Source organism: Trachinotus anak, unplaced genomic scaffold (genome assembly GCF_046630095.1).
Source record: "Trachinotus anak isolate AG129_WGS33_773 ecotype Australia unplaced genomic scaffold, CSIRO_AGI_Tana_v1 ptg000013l, whole genome shotgun sequence".
NCBI lineage: Eukaryota > Metazoa > Chordata > Actinopteri > Carangiformes > Carangidae > Trachinotus > Trachinotus anak.
Window position 1 is genome coordinate 13,696,636 of NW_027273864.1, and position 24,755 is coordinate 13,721,390.

General features: G+C 37.3%; 1 protein-coding gene across 28 annotated transcripts; it reads left to right on the forward strand.

Annotated features, from left to right (window-relative positions):
- Positions 1–1,947: 1,947 nt before the first annotated feature.
- Positions 1,948–24,161, forward strand: znf740a (zinc finger protein 740a). 28 transcript variants are annotated; one of them, XM_071494658.1, is made up of 21 exons: positions 1,949–2,266; positions 4,762–4,924; positions 5,132–5,314; positions 5,991–6,137; positions 6,807–6,927; positions 7,173–7,256; positions 8,987–9,070; positions 11,062–11,145; positions 11,640–11,723; positions 12,107–12,190; positions 12,475–12,558; positions 13,247–13,330; positions 15,264–15,347; positions 15,730–15,813; positions 16,175–16,258; positions 16,727–16,810; positions 17,663–17,746; positions 18,189–18,272; positions 19,768–19,851; positions 20,265–20,383; positions 20,623–24,161. In XM_071494658.1, the coding sequence occupies exons 2-21, from the start codon at positions 4,880–4,882 to the stop codon at positions 20,794–20,796; spliced, it is 1,965 nt and encodes a 654-aa protein (XP_071350759.1). In that variant the 5' UTR covers positions 1,949–2,266; positions 4,762–4,879; the 3' UTR covers positions 20,797–24,161. The 28 variants fall into 28 exon arrangements, with proteins under 28 accessions (XP_071350772.1, XP_071350780.1, XP_071350759.1 ...); XM_071494659.1 differs by lacking the exon at positions 1,949–2,266 and adding an exon at positions 2,291–2,618; XM_071494660.1 differs by lacking the exon at positions 1,949–2,266 and adding an exon at positions 2,636–2,880.
- Positions 24,162–24,755: the final 594 nt, after the last annotated feature.

Below are 24,755 nucleotides of genomic sequence, written 5' to 3' on the forward strand. Positions count from 1 at the left end.
TTTTCCAGGCAAAAAGGGAAGGAAAACGAAAGAAAGACACACTGAACAACTCCGGTTTCTTATGTTAGGGGATATCTCAGCAACTGATTCCCTATGGATAGGCAATACATTGCAATGCAGAGTAATCACACTACTGCTAGACTACTACTACTCCAACTACTACTACCACTAATAGCCTAATGATAACAACAACAATGACAATAATGATAATAATATTATTGTTATTAATAATAATAATAATAAGAAGAAGAAGAAGAATGACTTTATTTAATAACTTATATAAAAAGCAACTCAAAGTGAGCAGACATACAATCAATACATTAGCTTTGATTCTAGCATTTTCATACTCTCAAACGATGGTGACAATGTAGGGACAAATGTTATACGCAACACTGCAAGAGGCATAGACAAAACATTTCAAACCGCAGTATCTTTGTGAGATCTTGCTGTACCAATTTGTGAAGGGATATAAAAATAGGTTGTCCTGGTGCATGGTACATTGCGTGTTTGCATTACATTTGCCTTCTAAATAAGGGCAGCTGGATGGTGTAGTGAAAAATCAGATCATGGCTTGAATTTGAAGACCTTGCTTCCTGCACCAAGGCTCCAGTGGAAAGCATCTGACCTGCCCAAGAGTCCTTGAGCAAGGCAGTGTGTCTTTTCCAGGCCAGCCAAAGGCTGTGGCAGTGAAGTGCACAGATCAATTTGAACTGTGGCCAAGAGCAGTGTTTAAGTTAGGTCAGTGACAGAGTGCTTAAGAAGTTTTTTGAGTTGATAGTTTCACTGTTATGCAGAAGCTAACTTAGCTAACTAGCTCTAACTAAGCTTTCTACTAAATTAAATGGAACAACACCTTTGTTATATTGCTAAACTTAGAAAATGGTTGTTTATGGTAAATTTTGTCACCAAATGTAAAGCTGTGGCTCATTTAAAAACAACATATGGGAAAATACATATTTCCTTTTACTTTACAAATCATTCAGGTCAGAACGATGCTGAGAAGCAATCATATGAAAAGGGAATGAGCCAACTCTTACTTTTATCGTTAGTTGTCTATAGTAACAGGTCATCATGATTTAAACCAATAAAATGTCTCTATATTGAAATGTTTCATAAAAGATTTATGACTCTACAATCTCAATTAGTTTAACTAAAACTAATGCAGTCTAGTACAACAGTCCTGTAATAAATCCTCCCTTTATGACAGTTATAATGTTCAGTTTTTGTTGAAACTGTGGTGTTGATTCAACCGTAATGATCATTTTGGTGGCTGTAGTCTGTGGTGCTGTTAAACTGTGTAGCATTAAGTTGACTTGTAAGAAGTGTTCCTATTGTTTTGTCCATCCCATTCAATTCGATGAGGGCAGGCCAAACAATAGACATACTTCTTTGTGAAATACAGTTCAACAGCACTACAAATTCCAGCTTCCAAACTGACCATACAGTGGCATCAACATGGTTTAACAGAGTTTCAACAAAAGACTGAACATTATGAGCTTAATGAAGTGAGTGTACATTGTGTACATAGGGAGCCCAACATAGGGCTATGACCTCCAAGATGATGTTTACATTGTATGGGTAGGAAGATTTACATAAGCAATCCGGGGTCACACAAAAAAGATTTAAATGCAAAGGTGTGTAACTGCAAAGTGCAGAGCAAACTCACTAAAATAAATCAATAAATCAATACTGACACAATTACCAATGACGTCATCCCCCGTTAAACGGCAGCTTAGCATAAGCTCTCTCATAATTTTAATTATCCCATAAGAATAAAAGCAATAATAGCAGTCATATCGTAAAAAAAACAAAAAACAAAACAATTATTGTTAATTTGGCCCAAGGGGTGCTTCAGTCAAACAAGGCAAGGACTGACCCACTGTAACCATCACTGTTAACACATCCATAGTGTGCACATCCCTGTTATCTGTCATTTTAAGTGCTCACTCCATCCTCTTCATCTGCGTCTCCTCAGTCGTCGTCTGCTGCAAACTGAGAGGGGCCAGCGCCGCTACAATAGCATATCGATATAATATTAAACAGGCGTTCAACCTCTACGACTGTGTAAAAATGGATTATAAGCAGATTTTTTCCGATCTTTGAAGAGACGCTCTCTGTTCCCGGGGAGCTGAGAGAAGAAGATGACCCTTTTCTCTTCGCTGGAGGAGGCTTTGCTGCTGTGTGGGGGAGTGGGTTACATCCTGTGGCGTTTCCTGTGTTTGTAAACTAGACGGTGTTGAAAACGTCGGGCGAGTGAAGCAAGAAGGTATATACCTATTTTTTTCCCGTTTTTCTTCGATGCTCGGTGAATTTTAATTGTGCATTCAATTGTCCACTATTTCATGTGTAAAAATTCATGCTCGGCGAATGGCAGCAAATGGATTTATCCAATACTACAGCGTCAATGTTAGCCGTGGTTAGCTTCTAACAAATGTTAGCTTAATCATCGGGAGGGGGAGGCTCTCGCAGCGACGGCCATCACGAATGTCTTTATCGCTCAATCTTGTCTTGAGCCAGTTGAGGCTGTGTCTTATAGTACCGTCGTGTTGAAAGGATGAATTGGTGCAGTCTGCAGGATATATTCCATCGTAAAGCTACTGTATCAAACCGATAAACAGGTGGGCTAAAGAATTGTTCGATTATCAACATTGTAGTGGGCGAGGGCGCCAGCGAGCAGCTAGCTGTTAGCTGTTAGCTAGCTGGTGTTAGCCAGCTTGTTCAACATCGGCCAGACAAACGTTAGGTTGGGTGGTAGTGTGAGGGCCAGTTCAGCCACTGCTGAAAATAACTTACTTATTTTCAAAGCAACGTTATGTTTTTTGTTTTTTTTTGCATTTACTAGCATGATGGCAGCCAATGAAATGACTATAGCACGGTTGGGTTAGTATTGTAATATTTTAATTAGCGTTAGCCCATGTTAGCGCTCACTGTCTATTTTCCTAGCAACGTTAGCTAGCTAACCAACGCCACTGGCGAAAACACTGAAGCTCTGCTTTCAGCTGGCTACCGTTCACTTTTATGATGGCACACAAGCCTAACAATCAACTTGAGCCACAGTTGGACAAGAGAACAAACGAAGTCGAAGCGTAACATTAAACTTAGAAAACCCGCCATAAGATCGAGCCGTGCATCTTTGAGTAACGTTAAATTAGTGGCCTCTTTGTAACACGCTAGTGAACAAACCCTATGTCAAATTTCAAACCGTGGTACCAGATTCGTGTTGCTTGTTTTTAACGACCAAGTCCTCAAACGTTTGTATTCCCCTTTAATAGTTAATGTTGAGGTACAATCACTCTCACTCATCGGTACTTTGCTCCAGGCTTACACTTAAACATTTTGTTACCATTTACCTGTTGTCTGGATGCTTTAATGATTTAGATTTTTTTTGTTTTGTTGGACACTAGTCAGTTTTAAGCTTGGATAAAGAATAAAAAAGACGCTTTTGCTATATAATAGTCTTTTTTTAATGGTTACATATACACTGAATTTTGTTGTGCATTTTAGGCAGCTTTTATCATATGATAAATAATTAACGTGGGTAAAAAATGTGAATGAGTTGAATATTGGGAGGTGCTAGAGGATCTCAGCTTGAAAATACTGATCGACTTATTATTAGTTATTTAAAGAAGTACATTATTCTGTTATTTGACTGGCTTTTATTTTTTTTTTCTTAAAGATAAAGATTCTAATTTTCTGAGCAATTCCATCTCGTCTTCACATGGTTCAAGTTGTTTCCTTTATGTCATGCAAACGCTTGTAGAAACTGTGTGGTTTTTTTTGTTTGTTTTATTGTGTTTTTTGTTCTTTGTTTTTTAAACAAAATTTGAAAGCTGTTTTTAGAGTACTAACAGACCATAGAGTACTAAGAGCTATGTGTATAGCCAGAAGAGCTTTGTGGTTGGATTGCCAGCTTGTAATTTTCTGCAGTGCAAACTTGTAGGGAAACTTGCATTATTGGTGGCTACTTAGCTAATGGCATCTAAAACAGTAATAGGTTTTAGGTAATAGGTCTGGTATAGAAAATTAGCAAATTTGCTTTTTGATTCCAGTTATTGATTTCTGTAAACAAAGTTGGATGGAGTGAAGTTAGGTTTTTCCTGAATTATTCCTTTAAGATTTGAGGATGCCGGGTTTTCTTGAAATTACCCTGCAGTCTAATGTGACACACATTAGCTAGACAGGTGATTTTCCATACTTGACAAGATAATGTAATTTATGTTTACTGGAAGGAGATCCTTTGAGTATTGTGATTTTTATTATTTATTTATTTGTTTTCCCTACATGTCACCCAGTGGTAAAACAGGTAGGATATCCAGCTATAGTCCCAATCACAACATGGTTGTTATGAGCTGATTTTTTTCATGTGTGGGGGCTACTCAGAAGCAAATGATTGTGGATTTCTATCAGTTGCTTGGCATGGTCAACTAGGGTGACTCTAAAAGAGAAAAAACATAGCTACAAAGGAATTATAAAATGTTGTTAATCAAATATTGGCCACAGTCAGTAAACTCTTTGTCAGTTTTTAAAGGTAAGTATGCTGGCTAATTTCTGCGAATAAATAAACAAGCTAAATTTTCTTAGATCAGCATTTATACAAATGAAGAATATTTATGTGTGTTTATATTTGTGATGTTGAAATATCATTGTAAAAAAAAAAAAACATCCTAACTTCAGTTAATGGAATTAAAACGATAAAGACAGCGAATGATGCTGTTGTAATTTAATGTTTGTCTGTTTCATCCACATCCTCCTCTTCCTCAGTTTTAATGCTAGATGAGTGAGGTGGGTGTGGCTTCCCACCAGCCCGACCATCCTGACTGACGGATCTCTGGATGACCTTGTCCCCACCCCTGTCCCTGCGCTCACATACACCACAGCAATGTCACATCTGCCCAGCAGCTCAGTCCGCGACCATATGAAATGGGTTTGTTTTGAGAACACCAAAGTGGTTACAGATAACTTTATTTGCAGTCTTGTGTCACTCAGGATGTTGTCGTTGATGACTAGCTTGGTAAATGCCATGTGACTGGCAATATTGTCTTAGATGCAGATAATTTCAAATTGCAGACTGTTTTTAAATGTTTGATACAGTTGTTAATGTGTTGTTCTTCTGTTTTTTAATTTTTTGCAGGCGGGGCTGCTTGGCTGTGAAGCTGTCCTCTCCAGTATGGCCCTGATGCAGGCCAGCTCCATGGCCGCTCCGCCCAAAAAAATGATGGCTCCACTTGGCCATGGACCACCACAGAGAGATGGACCTGACCGTGCTCCCCAGAGCCATATGATCCTCCCCTCTGGAATGAGCTGTCCACCCCTGGTTAGAACCCCCCGTTGGGAAATGCAGAGTGGAAATGGGGATGTTATATGCTATGTATTTAATTTTGTGAAGGGTGTAAACCCTTGTTTTTATGAAATTGAAAATTTAATTGAGGAAGGACTTTCCCTCTGAACGCAGTCAAGCAAAGAATCTATTCTATTGGAAACAATGCCCATTTTTAATTTTAGTAGAGTTTTAGCATATAAATTGTAATATGAGTTATGTCATAAATACTTTTAAGTATAAAAATATATTGAAATAATTAGTACAAGGTTATACGTAAGGGCAGGTAGTTAGTTTTAGAAGTGCCACGTAGCCGATTGTCCTTATACCTGAGTACAGCTTGATTAAGTTAAGTAGTTGATTTAACTTAATTTTGGATTAATAATAATATAATTTTGTTTTGGATTGACAAAACCTTGCCACAACAGCACAGTATATGGATAATATTCCCCCTCTATCAGAAATTATTTCGGTCATGTGTTGGTTCAAGATGAAAAATGTATAAATCTACACTATTCAACAACTTGCCTCTTCAGCTGGCAGTGACAAAAAATGCACATAAAAGAGGTTGAATTTATCACTTAATTTTAGTCATGTTCAGATATTCTGTCTCTGGTTTTAAACTGTGATAGTTCTGAAATTAGAAAATAATTTACTTTTTCTGGCTCTGTAGCTTATCCGGAAGGAAGGTGAATTCCAAGCTCCCCGCCTGCTGGATGAGAAGGAGATGAGGGCCAACGAGGACATGCAGCAGAAAAAAAAGAACAGGAAGTCAGTGGCGCCCTGTAAAGTGAGAGAACAAGAAGGAAGGGGAGGGAAGGTCAGTGGCTGTGCTTGCTAAATAGGGAATGGTCTCTGCTATGCATGTTCATTGTGCCTTATTACATAAAATATATATCTAGTTGTTTAAACATAGTTTTGTGAAAGCATTCAACTATATTCAAGTGTGCCTGACTTGGAGCTTTCATGTGTGCACATTTTGTTTGTGTGGGTGTGGGGGGAGGAGTTCGTGGAAGATGTGGAGGGGGTGGAGGATCTCTAGAGAGGAAAGAGGGGGAGGGGAGCAGAGTGAAGCGGAGCACAATAACTGCAGTTGTGTGCATAACAGGGGGAGCAGTAACATGAGGGCATTAGGCCATTGGAAGGGATTGTGGGGTATTTCTCAATTCAGATGTAAATTACATGTAGTAAAAAAGCAAAGCAAACTTTGGCGTCTTGCTTTTTTTTTTTTTTTTTTTTTTTTTAACCAAAGACAGTTTGGGTTTTAGAAATGATAAAACATTAAGAATGACACAGAAAAAATAACATTTGAAAACTCATGCTCCAATAGTAATGAAATGTCAGAGGGATTTTACATTTTCATCAGATCCTGAGCAGTTGGGTGGGTGTATGTGACAGATGTACAATTGGTTTTGTGGTAAAATGCATTTATTATCATGGTGGAATTTGAAACAAATGATGAACCATTATTCTTTACTGTCCTCCTTAGGGCACAGGTGGAGATGAAAATGGTCCATCATCCAAAGTGCAGAAAAACTTTATTTGTGATCACTGTTACGGAGCATTCAGGAGTGGATACCACCTGAAGAGACATATCCTCATTCATACAGGTATGGGTCATGCTCGGAACAACTTGAGTTTAAAGTTAAGCCTAAACAGCTTTTAATGCCTGAATACATGAATCATTTGTTGAAAGTCCCTGAGAGCTTGAGTTGGACTGAATCTGGGAGTGTGCAGCAACTGTGAGGTTTTGCAATGGCCTGCTTAAAAACCTTGTTTGGTAATAGCTTTTGCCTCACAGCTAATTGGTGGTATCTGTGGGGACTTTAACTAAAACTGGTGCTCTTCGGTTTAGGGGAGAAGCCGTATGCTTGTGCCGTATGTGACATGAGGTTTATTCAGCGTTACCACCTGGAGAGACACAGCCTCATTCACACGGGTATGCGTCCTTTAACCGTACCCATATTGCATAAATCTGACTACCTCTGTAGTCTGTCACTTGAATCAATGGACAGATGCTCAGGGTTCATTTTGTCTGTGGACAGTAATTTCCAACAAAGCCCACCCCCCCTTCAAAAAAATCTGTTCAGCCCAAAATGTAAAGCACAGTATTTGTCTTACAAATGTTGGTCCCCCAACACCAGAAACACCACAAAGTGATTCAACAGTGTGGTCCAATAGTCCCGAGTCCACTATTAAAAACTCATGTTGTTTTATTATTTATGATCAGAATGTTTTTTTTCCATTTTGGATGGCCATTATTTACCATAACCATAGCTTCAATACTGACTGGCACCAGCTTGTGTAATGTTAGCACGATTAGAGAGTCCACATTATTTTATCACTATTGTAGAGGATCCCAGAGATGTTGCAAATTAGCCTCTGTTGTGATTGTCATAAACTCTCATTGCAAATTCAAACTTTGATCTGTCTGTAAAATGTTGATATTGTTTGGTCCTTGCCCACATATTTGGCCCATGGTTGTCACTTCTTTTGTTGTTAAAATGATTGTTTTGACAAGTGAAGCAGGAGGTTTCTTGTTCACTTGGATTTGCATTGTTGATTAAAATGTTGTTGGGTCCTGTTACTTAAAAGCATAACTACACTCAGGCTTATGATTCTACATGTACTGCCATCTAGCAGTTGCTATGTGCCCTGTAAACACCTTGGGCGGTGCAACACTCAACAATGCACTGTTGGGCAACGCTCTATTGCAGCTGGTTGTAGTCACAAGTACAAGAAACCACATCTGACCACCCATGCTGTTCAACCACCTGACAACCACTTCTGTCGAAGCATTCAGTTCAGGAGCAGGTCGTAGTAACATATAAGCTAACAGATTCATTTTGTCAACATATGGTGTGTTGAAAGAGCAAAATAATTATCATTGTGTTGAAAAGAATACTTGTGCTACTATTTGAATGTTTGGATTTTTGAGACTTTTCTGTGTGCATTTCTTAGATGTAAAAAAATATCTGTGTCAGCATTAAATGAGATATTCTTGAGACAACTGAGTAAAACATTTTTTTGAATTATATAGTTAAATTAAGACAACAAATAGTGCTCTAAACAAGACTTTTTGATAGTGGACTTAAAAGTGGACTTAGACATGTGGACCCCAATGTATGTGAAAGCCTCAAAGCAGAGGCTGCAAGGAAAAATGCAAGATTTATTTATTTATGAATCATTATTTTTGTATGTAATTATTACTTTGTCAGTGAAAATAACTGCATGGACATCAAAGGACTATGTTCTTAATTGTTTATGTAAAATGAAAATGAGAACTTTATTGAAAAACATTTATGCATAGTGTCAATATTTGCGTTGCACCCTTTCACACAAATTTTTGTTTTTCATTGTTTAAGAAGTGTGCACTGTGGGTAAGTCAACTTCCAACCTCGTTTTTCCAAGTCAGTGACTACTGCCCCAGTATTCATAAAAACAAATGCTTCAGTAGTAAACAAATGTTGACCAAATATGCACTAACTTGGCATGGATTATATATACATATGTATATATATTATATACTATTCCAATATCCCAGTAGCTTGAGTAAGCAGTCGCTCTTTGGGCAACACTGCATATGTTCTTTCTGTTTTTTTGTGTGTTTTTTTTTCCCGCTTATTTAATAGACTGAATAGCTAATAATTTTATGCTCTGTGTGTGTAGGGGTGAAGCCGTACGCTTGTTCCATGTGTGACATGAGGTTTTTCCAGCGTTACCACCTGGAGAGACACAGACTCACTCATACGGGTATGCGTCCATTTACCGTACCCAGTTCAAATTATCAAACTTTTTTAATCAGGTAGTCTCACTGAGATCAATATTTCTTTTTCAAGATAGACTTGGGAACAAAACCATTAACAGCCTGAAAAACTATACAACAACACAAACGGCATACAAGCAAGCATGCAGGTCCAAAACAACCAGAAAAATCTTGTAAAAATATTTAACACTGCCTTTTTATATGTTGGACTGATTACTGACCTATATTAAGTGCTCAACTGAATTTTTAACAGTCCTGTATAATAACAGTTTGCATATCCATTATTAAGAGGTCTTAAATGTAGGATTGGTTTGGAGTGTTTAAAACACACCAATGACTGATGCTGGGGTATGTTCTTTGGAGTTCATACCGTAAGCCACCTTTTCCTCCGCAAAGGTTTTTTCAGATGTACTTCATCTCAGCTATTTATCATTTGTAAATTCAAACTAAATATAGAAACATTTTTTGCAGTCTAATAAAACAACAAATGAGATAGATAGACTTACTACAGGGTTGACTCAACACCTCTGTCATATTGAATGGCCTGTCAGTGAACATGTCCAACAATGGGCCATTGTTTTACACTGTATCAATAGATATAAGTAAACTCCTGTCACGAACCAAAAGTGCTCATGTGGACCCCTCAAAGTGTATTATCCCTCTTGTACCATTGCTGTGCAACACAATTTGCTCTGGCTTTATTTTTTTTTTCTTATTTCGTTTTTATTTTTGGGCAAACTGTTACTGCTGCGTTATCATGCTAGCAGAGCTGAAGAATTTAGGCTAGCTTTTAGCTATCATATATTGTTTACATAGTAGTGTACAATAGTTGCTCACATTTTGTGTATCCTGTTATATATATATATATATATATATATATATATATATATATATATATATATATATATATATATATATATATATATATATATAAATAAACTGCGATACAGTATTTATCAGAATATTTTGTTATTAATGGATCTATCTATCATGACTGAGGGGCTCAGTAGGATTTTTTTAAGGAAGTATTGTGGTTTCACAGCTGAAGTATAATACATGGGGGCGAGTCGTCACAACGTAAGGACAAACTTAAATTTAAAAATGTTATTTGCAGGATCTAATTTTACAGGAAATTAATTTCCTATGGACTTTCGAGAACACTGTCTTTAATAGACAACTACATTTATTTTAAATAAATGTTTTACAGTGTGCAACAGTTTATGTTAATGCCCTTCTGCACTAACCAGGCACGTTGAAGTGGCTGATTCACTCAGGCCATGGTATATTATGGGAATAGTCCTTTGATGTCCACACTTACTTTTGCATACAGGCTAATGGCTGCACAGCTCATGTTTCTAAACTGTAATTGTTTGGCTTTTTAAATTAAGATTTTTATTATACACTATATTAATTGTGCAGTTGCTTGTACAGATGCTTCTGCTATAAGTTTATGGCGGAGATCAGATTGGAAGCTTTTGAAAGATGTGCCAAAGGAGTGCTAGCAAACAAGCACACTTGTAACCCTTGAAAGCAACACAAACTTTCATGCCACCATGAATTGAAATAATGTGTGCTATATCAACGTTAAACCATTGTCAACTTGCAGTAAGTTGCAGCAAATATGCTCACCTCAAATATTCGTAATAGTGAACGGTGGAGAAGTGTGCTAATGTTCCTGCTTCAGCTGGCCAGTATGATCACCGTCTTGATGCTGACTTGTATGTCTTGTTTTGAACGTGCTACGCTTATACCCTGTTGCTGCTTTGTTTCATGATGTTTTCTAGATGATCTGAAAATGAATGCTCCCATAAAAGAAGACACTTTGCTAACTTGAAGTAAAACAAATGACCCCTTTGCATGAAGCTTGATAAGAATGTGTAATGCCGCCAGGTCCTAGTGGTTTAATGCCTGTGAATGCTGCTTCCCTTTGATGCAAAAGGATCGTCTTAGCTAATATGTCGATACTTTGTGTATGTAGGGGTGAAGCCGTACGCTTGCTCCATGTGTGACATGAGGTTCTTCCAACGTTACCATCTGGCAAGACACAGCCTCACTCATACTGGTATGCGTCTGCTTACCCTAGCTTATTAGGTAGTGGTGTTTTAGAAGTACCTTAACTTTTCAACTCATAGCAGTGTAAACCAAGCTTTGGGGTCTTTAAAATGAGTACCAGCTTCAAATATTCACAATATCCTAAACATAGGGATGTATCCAGACATGTATTAGGATGATAAAATATAAAACATACCATTTTTAGTGCTTGATGTAAATACATGTGTACATAGTGGAACATCTGAATATTACACAACTTAGTACCACTTACTTAATTCTGTGCTATTATTTCTTATCCACTCCTAATTTGTAAAAATACATTTATGTAACTGAAATGACTCACTTGAGGTCACAAGCCCCCATCCTGCAAAACAAGCATTTGTTTCTCAGGCTGATGGTATGATTTGTAGAAGCAAATTACAAGAGCTGAAGAGTTGATGGATATGTGTTGAAACTTATTTTTTCTGTTTCTAGCTTATATTTACATACTTTTTATGTGTGTAGGGGTGAAGCCATACGCTTGCTCCATGTGTGACATGAGATTTTTCCAACGCTACCACTTGGCAAGACACAGCCTCACCCACACGGGTATGGGTTTGCCCTTCTTTGTTACATTAGAACCCAAATACCCAGTTTACTGAAGTTTATTTGTCCCTTGTTTACTGAATGACTTTAAAATATTCATAAGCATCAAGGCATTGTAACTGTTGGGCCACGCTGGAGGAGTGCCTCTTAGCTGACCCTTAGCTGTGCATCTCGGCATTGAAAAGCTGTTCTGAATTCAGCAAAAAGACGTTTTTATTGAAGTTCATTTTTATGTATGTAAACAGATTAGAAAATGTTAGTGGAATGCATTTAGTGTTATGTTGGTGCCACTACCTTTGGCATGTCTGGATACATAAAATGAGTGAGTGTGTCCTGTTCAGTTCATTGTGTTTTTTTTTACAAAATACTTTGCTCTGTGTGTGCAGGGGTGAAGCCATATGCTTGCTCCATGTGTGACATGAGATTTTTCCAGAGATACCACCTGGCAAGACACACTCTCACCCATACGGGTATAAGTTTTACTTATCACTCTCACTTGACTGTATCAGGGGTTGTAGATATTTGCCCTTGTGTGTAGGTATTGCCCACCAAGTACCTTGTTATTGTGCTACTCAATATTCTTGATTAGGGTTGACATGACACATTTTATGTCTTGTATGTATAGACTAGTTGGCCATGAAAATATATGAGAACTTTTAATGACGTGACACTGAGTAGTCTATGTAAAATGACATATTTTGTGTACATAGTTCATGAGTACTCTTTTCTAAAGTTTGGTACTGTATGCGTTTAGGGGTGAAGCCATACGCTTGCTCCATGTGTGACATGAGGTTCTTCCAGCGTTACCATTTGGCAAGACACAGCCTCACTCATACTGGTATGCTTGAATTAATTGTTCCCCTTTCACTATGAAACCTTTCATACAAACCTACACATGATTTGTTAAACTGATAATTCCCTCTATATGATAACATAATTATGCCATTGTTGGTAAATATACTTCCCTTCCCAAAAAAATGTTTAATGGAATTTTTAGGCTTTGTTGGAAAACTGTCCACTGAGAAAGTGACTGACTCTGTCAGCTTCCTTGTTTTCTGATAAACACTGTAATGGTACCACTGCATGTTTATTGTTGAGTATTATATTGCATTAATTGAAAGGCACATTACACTAAAAGAATTCTAAATACAGGCATCAATACAGTAAAATGTCAAGAAGTCAGGCAAGAATATTTGGCCTGACTAAATGGTGATATGGTGCATCCTGAACATGGGGTAACTTGAAAAAGCTTCATTTTTTTCACCATCATAAACAGTTGGTTTGCAGGACGACTGAATAACACTTAATCTGGTCCGAACTGCAAAATGTAATCCCTGTTCCTCCCAAATTAATGAGCACCATAACTCTTGATGTCTGCAGGTTCTTAGACTCTTTTTGTGTAATGTCTTCAATAGAATTTTGTCTGTAATAAAGCATGCAATTATAAACAACCTGAAGGCATTTCATTATGTCTTGAACTTCATCAGTGTGTTGAAATACATCTAACATTCTTATGCTCTGTTTAGGGGTGAAGCCGTATGCTTGCACCATGTGTGACATGAGGTTTATACAACGTTACCAACTGGAGAGACACAGTCTTACTCATACAGGTACGTCCTCATCGTTTGAACTTTGACTCTCTCTCTTTTTCCCTGACTTTGCTCCTGCATGTGCCCATATTAATGTTTACATGGCTGCTTCAAACTCGAGTTTGTATTGCTTTCTGTCACTATATTGACAAGTGCTAACGTTTCATGTAACATTTACAAGGAGCTTCGTAAGCACGTACATAACAATACTATTGCCAAGACTTAGTTTATGAAATGACATGATGACCATGAAGCATAAATACATTTTTTTGGTTTGTAGTTTTATTCAGCTATTTTGCTAAAAAAATATTTAGCTTTTAGATGTCTGCAAGCCAAATTTACATTACTGACATGTTTCCTTTTCAGACTTTTTGTGTTTGAATTGGCTCAGCTCAGCTATAACTAGAAACACATACATCATAGAGTACAGAGTCAGCCCAGTGGCTGCATCTAATGGAGAATCTTTCCAGTGAAAAACAGGAGTTTGAAATATTGATTTTTGACTTTTGTTACACAAATACCTTTTTTTTTGCTTACATAATTAAAAAAAAACAAAAACAGCCTGATTCTCATAAGTAAATTAAATTTATAACAGATAAGAACACATAAATAATGACACCATTACATAGACACTGTTAGTGACTGCTACTGTCCATGGCTCGCAGACTGAAAAACATAACTACACATTAATCTTTCTTCCATTTTTATACATGGCAAAAACATTTTTTTTGATTGAAGTCAAATAGAGTAGGAAACCTGTAACAGCCCTTCGTTTGAACATGTCAGATTATTAATACTCAATAAAGCTGTGTGAGGGAAGTTCAAACTGTCCAAAAAGCCTCAGTCAAACTGGGTCAAAGAAGTCGTTTACCCTGAAGCAGGTGTTTAACCGGGACTCAGGGATTTTCCAGGTTATGATACAGACACTGACTCCTGCTCTTTTTGGAATAGCCTGGATAATGATTATCAAATTCTCAATTAAGGAGTGTGTGTTGGTAATATGGCCTGATGGGGGTCTTAACCTGTGTATGGGGTTTCAGCTGGTGTGAATGGGGCTCACAATATATTTAGACTAAAATTCTCAAGGGGATTTTTTGCCCTGCAAAAAATTAAAATGCGCAGATTTAGAGCTGACTCTTCACACAGCTTATCATTGTGTCATTTCACATTCAAAGTAATGGCAAGGAAATAACATACAGTCCTATGTTATGAGTAATTTAGTTTCATTTTTTATTCTATTTGAAAGCAGGATTTGTGTAAAGATACTGTCAGTCAGTTTTTTTTGTTTTTTTTTACAGTACAGTGTAAAGTTTTTCTTTTTTGTTTTTTTTGTTTTTTATTATAAGTTAGTTTTTGTATGATTGTTTTCAGAGTAGTTTCCGCTACTATAAATCAGTTTTTAAAGTTAAATCGCAAAAGTTGCTCTGCAAATCAATGTTGAATCTTACTGTGTTGTGCATAGTTGTTTACCAACTGCCTAAAATCGTCTAATCTCTGCGATCAGCGTGACAAAACTTTTTATGTGAGCAAATCTGTTGTTGAAATTATATGCATACAAGCTCCTATTGGCATAGTTTGAAAAACATGCTATTTTAGTAGTTGGAATGTGCCCATTAGGGACCTTGATTTTGCCTCAATTAATTGCCTGGTGATTTGGTAGGTTTCTAGGTTTGAAGATAAGTTAATGTTGCCGTCTATACATGATATTTTCATTATCCCTCAATTTTTTCTAATTTAAACTTTGGTCTTAGACCTTCAGCAGTTAGTTATCTTCAATCAGATGTGAAAATGTAATTTCCAATTGGAATAACAGATTTTTGAAGCTGGAATTTACAATGTAAACAAAGCGCTGATAAGTGCAACCAAACTTTACTAAGCAATTAGTAAAGTTTAGCATCGATAATTTTTGGCAGTTGAGTCTTTTAATGCTAAAGTTGGTACTTTGTGTGTATAGGGGTGAAGCCGTACGCTTGCACCATGTGTGACAAGAGGTTTTTTCAGCGCTACCACCTGGCGAGACACAGCCTCACTCATATGGGTATGCGTCTGCCAATCTTAACCCAGTCACAAGATTAGGATGCTGCAACATGTGAATGCTTGATCTAATTTTGAATATCTGTATTCATATGATGGATGAGATTTACTTTAAGTGTTAATAGCCAGTAGATGACATCATCATCTCATGTGTTGTGTAAATGGATTTTAGATCTCCTCTGGGAATTTTGTAATTTGAAACAAGCATCTTATTTTATTATATTGTACCCTTGTTAGTTATTTTAGGGTATGACATTGGTTATTAACCACAGATATCAATTTAGCCCAGATTGGTATTTTTTCAGTTATGAAGTAGGAGTACAGATTATTTATTTTCTTTTAGTGGCAGAGACACAAAATTAATTTTCTTGATGCTCTGCGTTTAGGTGTGAAACCTTATGCTTGCACCATGTGTGACATGAAGTTTTTTCAGCGTTACCACCTGGCGAGACACAGCCTCACTCATACGGGTATGCGTCCGTGCACCGTGCCCATGACATTCAGTGTTAGAAAACCAGCGTGCACATTGAATTTTGTTAGTTCACTTCAGACATATGCCTGTTACATTTAAGGGTAATGTCAGTATGCAGTATAAAGTTTTAAAATGGTCTACTAGTCTCTATCATCAGTAAAGGAGGATAACAGTTCAGTTCTTTTGTTGTTCTGATGTTTGTTGCTAACTACAACACTATGAAATGGATAGAGGAATTTTTCTGTTTTTGCATGAATTGGCAATTGTGTGGTTAATAACCAATAGCGTAGATATTAATTCCTAAATTAAAAAAATGGAAAGTGAGGCAAAGTAATATAATATTGCTACTTTGCATTTAGGTGTGAAACCTTATGCTTGCACCATGTGTGACAAGAGGTTTTTTCAGCGCTACCACCTGGCGAGACACAGCCTCACTCATATGGGTATGCGTCCGCCCACCTTACCCATGTCACTGAGATCAGACTGTAATTACATTGTGTTAGATACAGAGGAAGCCATCTAAGGCAATTGTCAATATTCTTTTACACTGACCACTTGAACGATTTCTTGATCAGGCCTCCCCTACATTACGTGCATAAAAGTAACATTAAAGCAAGTCTTAACGTGTAAAGAAATACAGGACTGCAACATCATCAGCTCATGTGATGTGTTTAGTTGTGGATTTGGGAATTGGTTTACATTTGGATGTATTCATTATTGGATTTGGAGGAAAAACAACCTGTTAAAAACAAGCATTCATTTCTTAAAACGAACTTCAAAAGAATTTTTTAAAAAGTGGTTAACAACCCATCAATTCTAAATAGATATTAGGTATATATTGCTTATTGATGGATTGTGAACACAAAAAAATTACAAAGTCTGAAAATAATACCTTAATGCTCTGCGTTTAGGTGTGAAACCTTTTGCTTGTACCATGTGTGACATGAGGTTTGTTCAGCGTTACCACCTGGCAAGACACAGCCTCACTCATACGGGTATGCGTCAGTGCACCTGCCCTCCTCACATTTTGTAGGTCATTATTACATAGTCTTCATTGTGGTAGTATCAGCAGCGCATCAGTTTAAGCAGATGTTAAATTTTAGAGAGCAGAATTAGTAGTTGTGAGTAAATCTTTTAAGCAAAGTATTTGCTATGTGAAATAAATATCTGTAACCTTTACTCTAAGTCAGTTAGGTAGTTTCCTTGAAATAATTGACGCCCCCTAGAACATTTAGCACCTTCTAAAAACATTAACTAAAAAAAGCTGTGGAAAAAGCCCCATCAGCACAGACACATTTGGCTTCGTCTGTGCTTTTAATTCTCCTGTTACATTTTTGGTCACCACAGTTCTTAGAAATACCTTATTCAGATAAGAATCAAGTATGAATTTATCAGCCCTCTTTTAATCGGCACAATCACTAGTGATAAAATCTTCAATTACCTGAAATGTAAGTTGACATAATGTTTGCACATTGAAATGTGCTCTAAAGACACTGATTAAGCAAAATGCGAGGTTGGTTATTAAGATGATTTAAATCCTACTTTAGTCCCCTCCAGGATATTAACATAAGGGACATAAAAGCAAAGGTAATGATTGCAGTGCTCCCTGACTGTAATTGTTACTCTTTAGGATAAAGATGGCTAATCATTTTGATTGGTGATGTAGCTAAAATGGTCAGTGGTAGTTGTCTTTGTTGGTAAATGTGTTACATTAAAGAAACTTTGGACATATCTTTTTGTTTTTGCATGAATTTACAAATGTGTGGTTAATAACCAATAGCTTAGGTATTTATGGTAAAGAATGGAAAGTGAGGTAAAGTAATATAATATTGCTACTTTGCATTTAGGTGTGAAACCTTATGCTTGCACCATGTGTGACAAGAGGTTTTTTCAGCGCTACCACCTGGCGAGACACAGCCTCACTCATATGGGTATGCGTCCGCCCACCTTACCCATGTCACTGAGATCAGACTGTACTTACAATATGTTAGCTACAGAGTCAACTGTCTGAGGCAAATATTATTCTGTAAAAGTAACCATCACATTTTTCTTGATCACGGCTGTCCTACATTATGTATGTAAATGCAACATTAATATAAGTCTTTACATGTATATAAATACAGGGCTGTAACATCATCAGCTCATGTGATGTGTTTAGTTGTGGATTTGAAATTTGATCAATATAGTTGAATGTATTCTTATTTGGATTAAAAAAAAAAATTCCACATGCTTTCTTTTTAGGAAAATTTCACATAAGTGAAAAGTGGTTAACAACCCATCAATTGTTAATAGATATTGAAAGTACATTACTGATTGATGGATTGTGAAATAGAAACTAGTCCTGAAAATAATGTATTGATGCTCTGCATTTAGGTGTGAAACCTTTTGCTTGTACCATGTGTGACATGAGGTTTGTTCAGCGCTACCACCTGGCGAGACACAGCCTCACTCATACGGGTATGGGTCCGTGCACCTACCCCTGCTCACATTATACAGATCACAATTTATTCATAATAGTTCTAGTATGAGGGATACTTTTGTGTGCTAACAAAAATAGTCAGTTATGTTTTTGGTAGTTGCTCAGGTTAGTTGCTACTAATAAGGTGTTAAAATTACCTGTACTCTTCATTTCACATTTTTGAAACCTGCAACCTGCATTCAAAAATAGGTTACCAAGCAAAAACTAATTGTTGCCCCCCCAGAATTGTTGGCGGATAGTGTTATGTTACACGCTTCTGTTTAAGCTCATGCCTAGCAAACAGAAAGCTGGAAACATCATGTACCTTGGAGGTAGCATGAGTCTGTCTGCTTCCCTCCCTTTTACTTTCTATATAATTCAGTCTTGATCCAGATGGTGTTGGTGAGAATCCTAAAGGCCAATATTCAGGTTTAGATTTACAGTTAATCTGTATGGTTAGATGCTGTTTATTTTTGGTCAGGCCTCGTTTACCAGCCTTTTGAGTTGATTTTTACTATGTGTACCAGAAATACTAGAGGGCAATTTAAGAATTAAAATGTGAAAGCACAGGAGTATGTTGCCTTTTAGCTGGAGTTTAATGTTAATGAACCTGACTCCAGTTCAACTTGGGAAATCTGGCCATTATTAAGTCTTGGCTAAAATTCAGAAGTAATTATTGGTTAAAAAAATAAAATAAATAAACAAACAAAGTCAAAAACATGAAAGTAAAACATATTTTAGGCTGACAGTCATTTGTCATAAATAAGCACAAATGAAAAGCACAAAAAGAAACAAATGAAATCAGAACGGACTCTTGAAACCCAACCCTGCTCAAAACAGACCATGAGTGATTGTGTCACTTATCAATCAACCTGAAAGGGCTTAATTTTTTTGCAGACACTGAGTTAGATTGCATTGTGGTAACTTGTAAGTATTAATGAAAAGTCTTGTAAATATCTGTATCTTTCTACAGCATCATCCTAAATAACTGCATAAGTAAACTTGATATCCAGGAACTGGTCCAAAGTCAAACTCAAACCCCTGTAGTAAAAAATGGTAAACAAAGACAAACTATTTGTTCATGTTTTGTGGTGTAAATACAGGCATAATAGATCAGAGGAGAGAGGATGCTGAAATAGTCTGGTTATCGCCGTGTCAAGTGAGGAAGTTACTGATGATTTCAGACCAAACATAGTAATTTGAATGTTAATCTCACACAGCGCATATGACAGATTTTGGTGTTTTTGCTTTGAAGCCATGTTTAGCTCCACATTATGTTAGGAACATTAAACACAACTGTATTTTTAGTTGCATGTCTGAACATTTCAACATATTTTCTAAAAAAAAAAAAAGAAATGCACATCACATACTTAGAATTATAATTCGTTTTTTTTAATCCTGTCAGTGTTTTAGTGCTAGTGTTAGTTTGAGCTTGAAAGTTGTATGTATTGCACATGTGGGTGGTAGGGCTAATATATTGCTCTGTGTGTGTAGGGGTGAAGCCGTATGCTTGTTCCATGTGTGACATGAGGTTTATTCAGCGTAACCACCTGGAGAGACACAGCCTCACTCATACGGGTATGCGTTCCTTTACCGTACCCTTATTACTGAGAGAGGCTCTGGCGCTTGCAACAGAATGGGGTCACAACAAACTCGAGTTTGGATTGTCAAGTCATTTGATGGGATGTTGAACCAGCCTCAAAATACTTGCCCCAGTTTTTGGGGCCTCTATGTTGCGTAGATCTGGGCCATGAAAACAAGAAATTCCACTCTGATCTACACATAATGAGTTGATGACGAGGCCTTTTAGAATATCCATTTGCTGAAAGTACACTGTTAAAATTTACTCATAGGGCAGTGTTTTCCAACTTTTTGTAAGTGTTGGAAAATTTAGTCTTCAAAGAAAGATTTACAAGTGAAAGTTGCACGCTATTTGTAAGTACGAGACTCTAAAATTGATGCATTGACTGTGTATTTGTGTGCTCTTGTAGGAGAGAAGCCATTTGCTTGTGACATGTGTGATATGAGGTTTATCCAGCGCTACCACCTTGAGAGACACAAGCGTGTCCATAGTGGGGAGAAGCCTTACCAGTGTGAACGGTGCCAGCAGGTGTGTATGAGCATATAAACACAAAGCAAATTGAACCTCATGTAACATTTATGGTATTCATTTATTGTTTAAATTCAGTCTTTGTTACACTTGGATGTATACATGTGCAATATGATTGATCTCTTGATATTTTACAGTAGGCTTGTCTTTGTTGGTGAATCTTGGGTTTAATCCTATTTAAAGGTATTAACCCCCACGTGTGCTTTAATTATTAATCATGTCCAATTTGTGTTTCAAAGAACTTTTCTCGGACAGACCGGCTGTTGCGGCATCGGCGGTTGTGCCAGGGTCGCGGTGTAGCCAAAGTAGAGAACCAGCCATGCTGCGAACCACGCCCATATCCCCAAGAACCCCCACCTGCACCCCCAACCTGGAGTCCCCTGCATCCCCCTCCAGGCCGGCTGGCGGTCTGACATTCCACCTGCCCTACATCTACAACCCCGCCAGAGACGGGACAAGCCACAGGGTTTCTTCTTCTCAGCTCTGTGCTTAGTGGCGCCACACTCTAGCACGGACTGATCTTGCAGCTCCAGTCTTGGGATTACTAATGACAGAGGGACATTTGTGTTTTTGTTTTGTTGACTTTTTACTGTGTTTCCTTTTTCTTCCCTGTTTTTTTAAAGACGAGACTTTTCTGTGATGAACAGTGGTCCTGTTTTGTACTTAATCTATTTGATTTTTGCAAAAAAGAAAAAGGTTTTTATTATTGTTGAAATATAACTGCATTTGGTGGTACTCGGGAAGGGCAGTGGGTATTGTTTATCCTGACGTGTTGGCAACAAAATGGGATAAAGTGGTGAGGAAAAGTATTTGAGCCTCTTTCTGATTTTTCCTACATGGCCCATTTTGACACAAAAGGATTGTCACTTAGGTCAAAATTGTTAAAACTGAACTTTCCTTCAAGGTAAAGCAAGAAAACCATTCTGTTGACCTCTCATTTGGACCAGATCTTGCTTGCCTTTGCAGCTAACATAATGTTACGCATTAAGACATTTCTTTGAAAGCAGTATCTGGTCTAAATACGACTCGAACAACAAGATTTTCCTGACTTCATCAATATAGGAGGTACACTTTTAATGATTACTTTGTGTGTACATAATTTGACAATGGTTATTATTTCACTACGGGACTTGAGTGGTGATTTTTTTTTTTTATATATATATATAAATATGAACAAAATGGGCCAAAAACCTAAAAATTTGAATTTGGTTCAAATATGATCTGTTGCCACTGGTTCAGTGAAATCCTGAGGAAACCTGAGGAACTTTGAGTGTGTTTATAAAAAAAAAAAAAAAAAAAAATGTAATATCAGACAGTGCTTCATAACTGTAAACCAGGACTTCCAAGACTTGGATAATGAGGGCAACCTGCAGTTGACTAGTTGTGTCAGACATGAAGGGTTTGGTCACAGGAGTATCACCTGTGTACCTTGTGTTCTGTATCATGTATGACATGCTGATGACTCAGGAAATGGCACAGGATGGCAGCCTTAGCGAGTCCTCCTCCTGAGTTATGCTATTGTACTTACCGCTGTATATATTTTCAGTATATATACAGAGACCTCCAGTACTTGGCAGAAAACTGTCTCTCCCAGCTCTGTCCATAAATCCTGGTCTAAAATAGTGCAGGTTGGCCACTTGAAGTCCCATTATGTTGTTTGTACAGATTCTCACATTGTGAGATTAGTGGGGGTATACAAAATCTTGTGGCCTTAGTGTGTTTCTTTTTTTCATTTGCCTTTTTCTCAACTGTTTATTATTGTGAATCAGATGTATTTACTAAGACGAGACAGCCTTTCATCATCATGGTTTGTTTTTTTTTTTTTATCCTAAAGCTGTCAAGGTTACAGGCAGTTGATGGCTTTAGTGGCGTTAAAACAGACTAACGTGTTCTCCTGTCGAAAGAGGTTGTCTTCATAATGGCAATGAATATTTTGGGTCATTGTTACTGATAACAGTATAACACAGTATATAATCCTAAAGGAGCCCCTGGGAGTTGGACAGTCCTCGTGAGAAGTCAGTAGTGCTAAATTGTTTCCCACTGCAGTGCTTTGGCCGGTCGCAGGCCATAGCAGAATCAACACTTGCTTGATTCTGCTTCACACTAACAATTGCCTTTTTATCCAGATATTATGTGGTTGGTGTGTAATATTGGATGTCTGTCATGTCATTGGGTTTAGCCTTAAGTAAGTGCGGATACACAAATAATAATCATTGTAGTAATGATATTGTAACGAACGATTTCTTTTACCTATGATGAACTTTGATCGTACTGTGTGGGAGTCTTTGACTTTGGTCAGACAGCAGAGAGACGGTTGATCAGAGCCACTGTGCTGCCTGTTGAAGGATTTCTCAAACTTGATCCTTTCTGTGACTGTTGAGTTGGTGATGGCACAGTTTTAACTGTGCTGTTTAACCCAGAAATCAGTGCTGGGTGGGAGGATTAGTTTACAAGGCCGAACATACGTGTGCATATCAAGACATCACAGCTGTCCTTTGAAGCCACAGTGAGTAACAGATGGCTGAAAACTATCATGGGTGATTTCAGGGCACTGCAGTCTAATTTGAATCGCACTCAGTTGAGAGAGAGTTGTTTTTTGTTTTTTTTTCCTTTTAATTTAAAGGTCCAGAAAAGACTGATTGCAGAGAAGGGAACCCTGAGAGCTTTAGCCAGTCTTTGATTTGTAGGATGAACAGATGTTTGTTTTTTGATACAAAGAAGTTGCAGATTACTGAGTTAATAGATTTTTTTTTTTTTTTAAACCAGAAGTATTATTGGGAAGTTTTCTTTAAATGGTCCATTGATATCATGATAAAGCAGTGTGACAGTTAAAGTTTGCGCAAAGAGGGAATTCAGTTTGAAGCGACTTGAAAAGGTAAAGTAAACCCCAGTGAGAACAAAGGGGCCAAGTTTGAGAAATGCATTAACTTGCTCTGGAAACACTATTCCAAATCTGGGGAAGGGATACTGCTGGCACGAGCACATACTGATAATGGCTAAAGGGCAATACAGTATATAGTAGACGTCACTTGTTAATACCTTTTTGTCATTTATTGTTTTTAGTATTATCAATCTCATTGTTAAAATGCAATAGAATCCTTGAGTCTCAGATCATTTGTTTATAAGATTGAGGTTTAATTTTTCAGACAGATCAAAGGATTTATTTGCCTGAAAATATCTCATCACATTTTGATGATTGTTTCAAGGACCTTTTTTTTATTCTGATGAAATTGTAAACACTGGAGTGAAAGGAAAAAAAAGACAAAAAAGAGAGATGGATATTTTTTCCTTCAGACTGTACTAGATTTTAGGTTTTAGACAAAGCCTATTTCTCCTCAACTTGACACAGAAAGTGGACAGAACAATTTGGATCAGTACAGTTGAGAGCCCAGTATGTTCAGTAATTTTAACATTAGAGGCAGTAGTACCACAGGAAAATGTTTTCTTTCTTATACAAAGTCCCTGGTATTTGTAGTAAATTATATTGATAATGGTATTAGATGAACAACAGCATAACAGTAGCTATCACAGATTAGTTGTTTTCTTTATTAGTCTTGCATGCAGAGTTATGGTCCTCAGTTAAGATAGGATCTTGATATTGATTATTTTGTGTAGGAAAATGAGTGCTTAAGAATAACTTCCTAAAAAAAATGTTACAATGATTATTGTAAAATGGGCTAACTAATATGTACCCTTGTGATCCAATTAGTTTCAACTGTATGAAAATCAGAGGAGAGGCTTCTTACTATTATGCTGAAATAAAATAATTTGTAAAGCACTTCTGTATGCTTACTGGATGTGTTGACTTTATTGTGATGTTTTACAGTTCAGATAATAATAATTCATGGAATTATGTAGTAAACACATTTTTTATATTCACTTGGAATGGTTTTCCAACAGTCTTCAAGGAGTTTCCATTTATGTTGAACACTTGGCTGTTTTTCATTCAGCTCATCCCGAACTACCCAATTGGGCTTAGGTCAGGTGATTGCGGAGGCCAGGTCATCTGATGCAGCACTCTGTCATTCTCATTCTTGTTTAAATTATAACCTGGAGATGTGTTTTTGGTGATTGTCCTGTTGAAAAAGAAATGATGGTCCCATTAAGTGCAAACTAGATCTGATGGCATGTCACTGCACAATGCTGTGGTGGCAATGCTGGTTGAGTGTGCCTTCAATTTTGAATAAATCGCCATCAGCGTCACACCTCCATGCTTCACGGTGGGAACCACACATGCAAATACCATCCATTCCCCTTTTCTGCATCTCACAAAGACACAGTGGTTGGAACAAAAAATCTCAAATATGGACTCATAAGACTTTAGTACTGATTTCCACTGGTCTAATGTTCATTCCTTGTGTTTCTTGGCCCA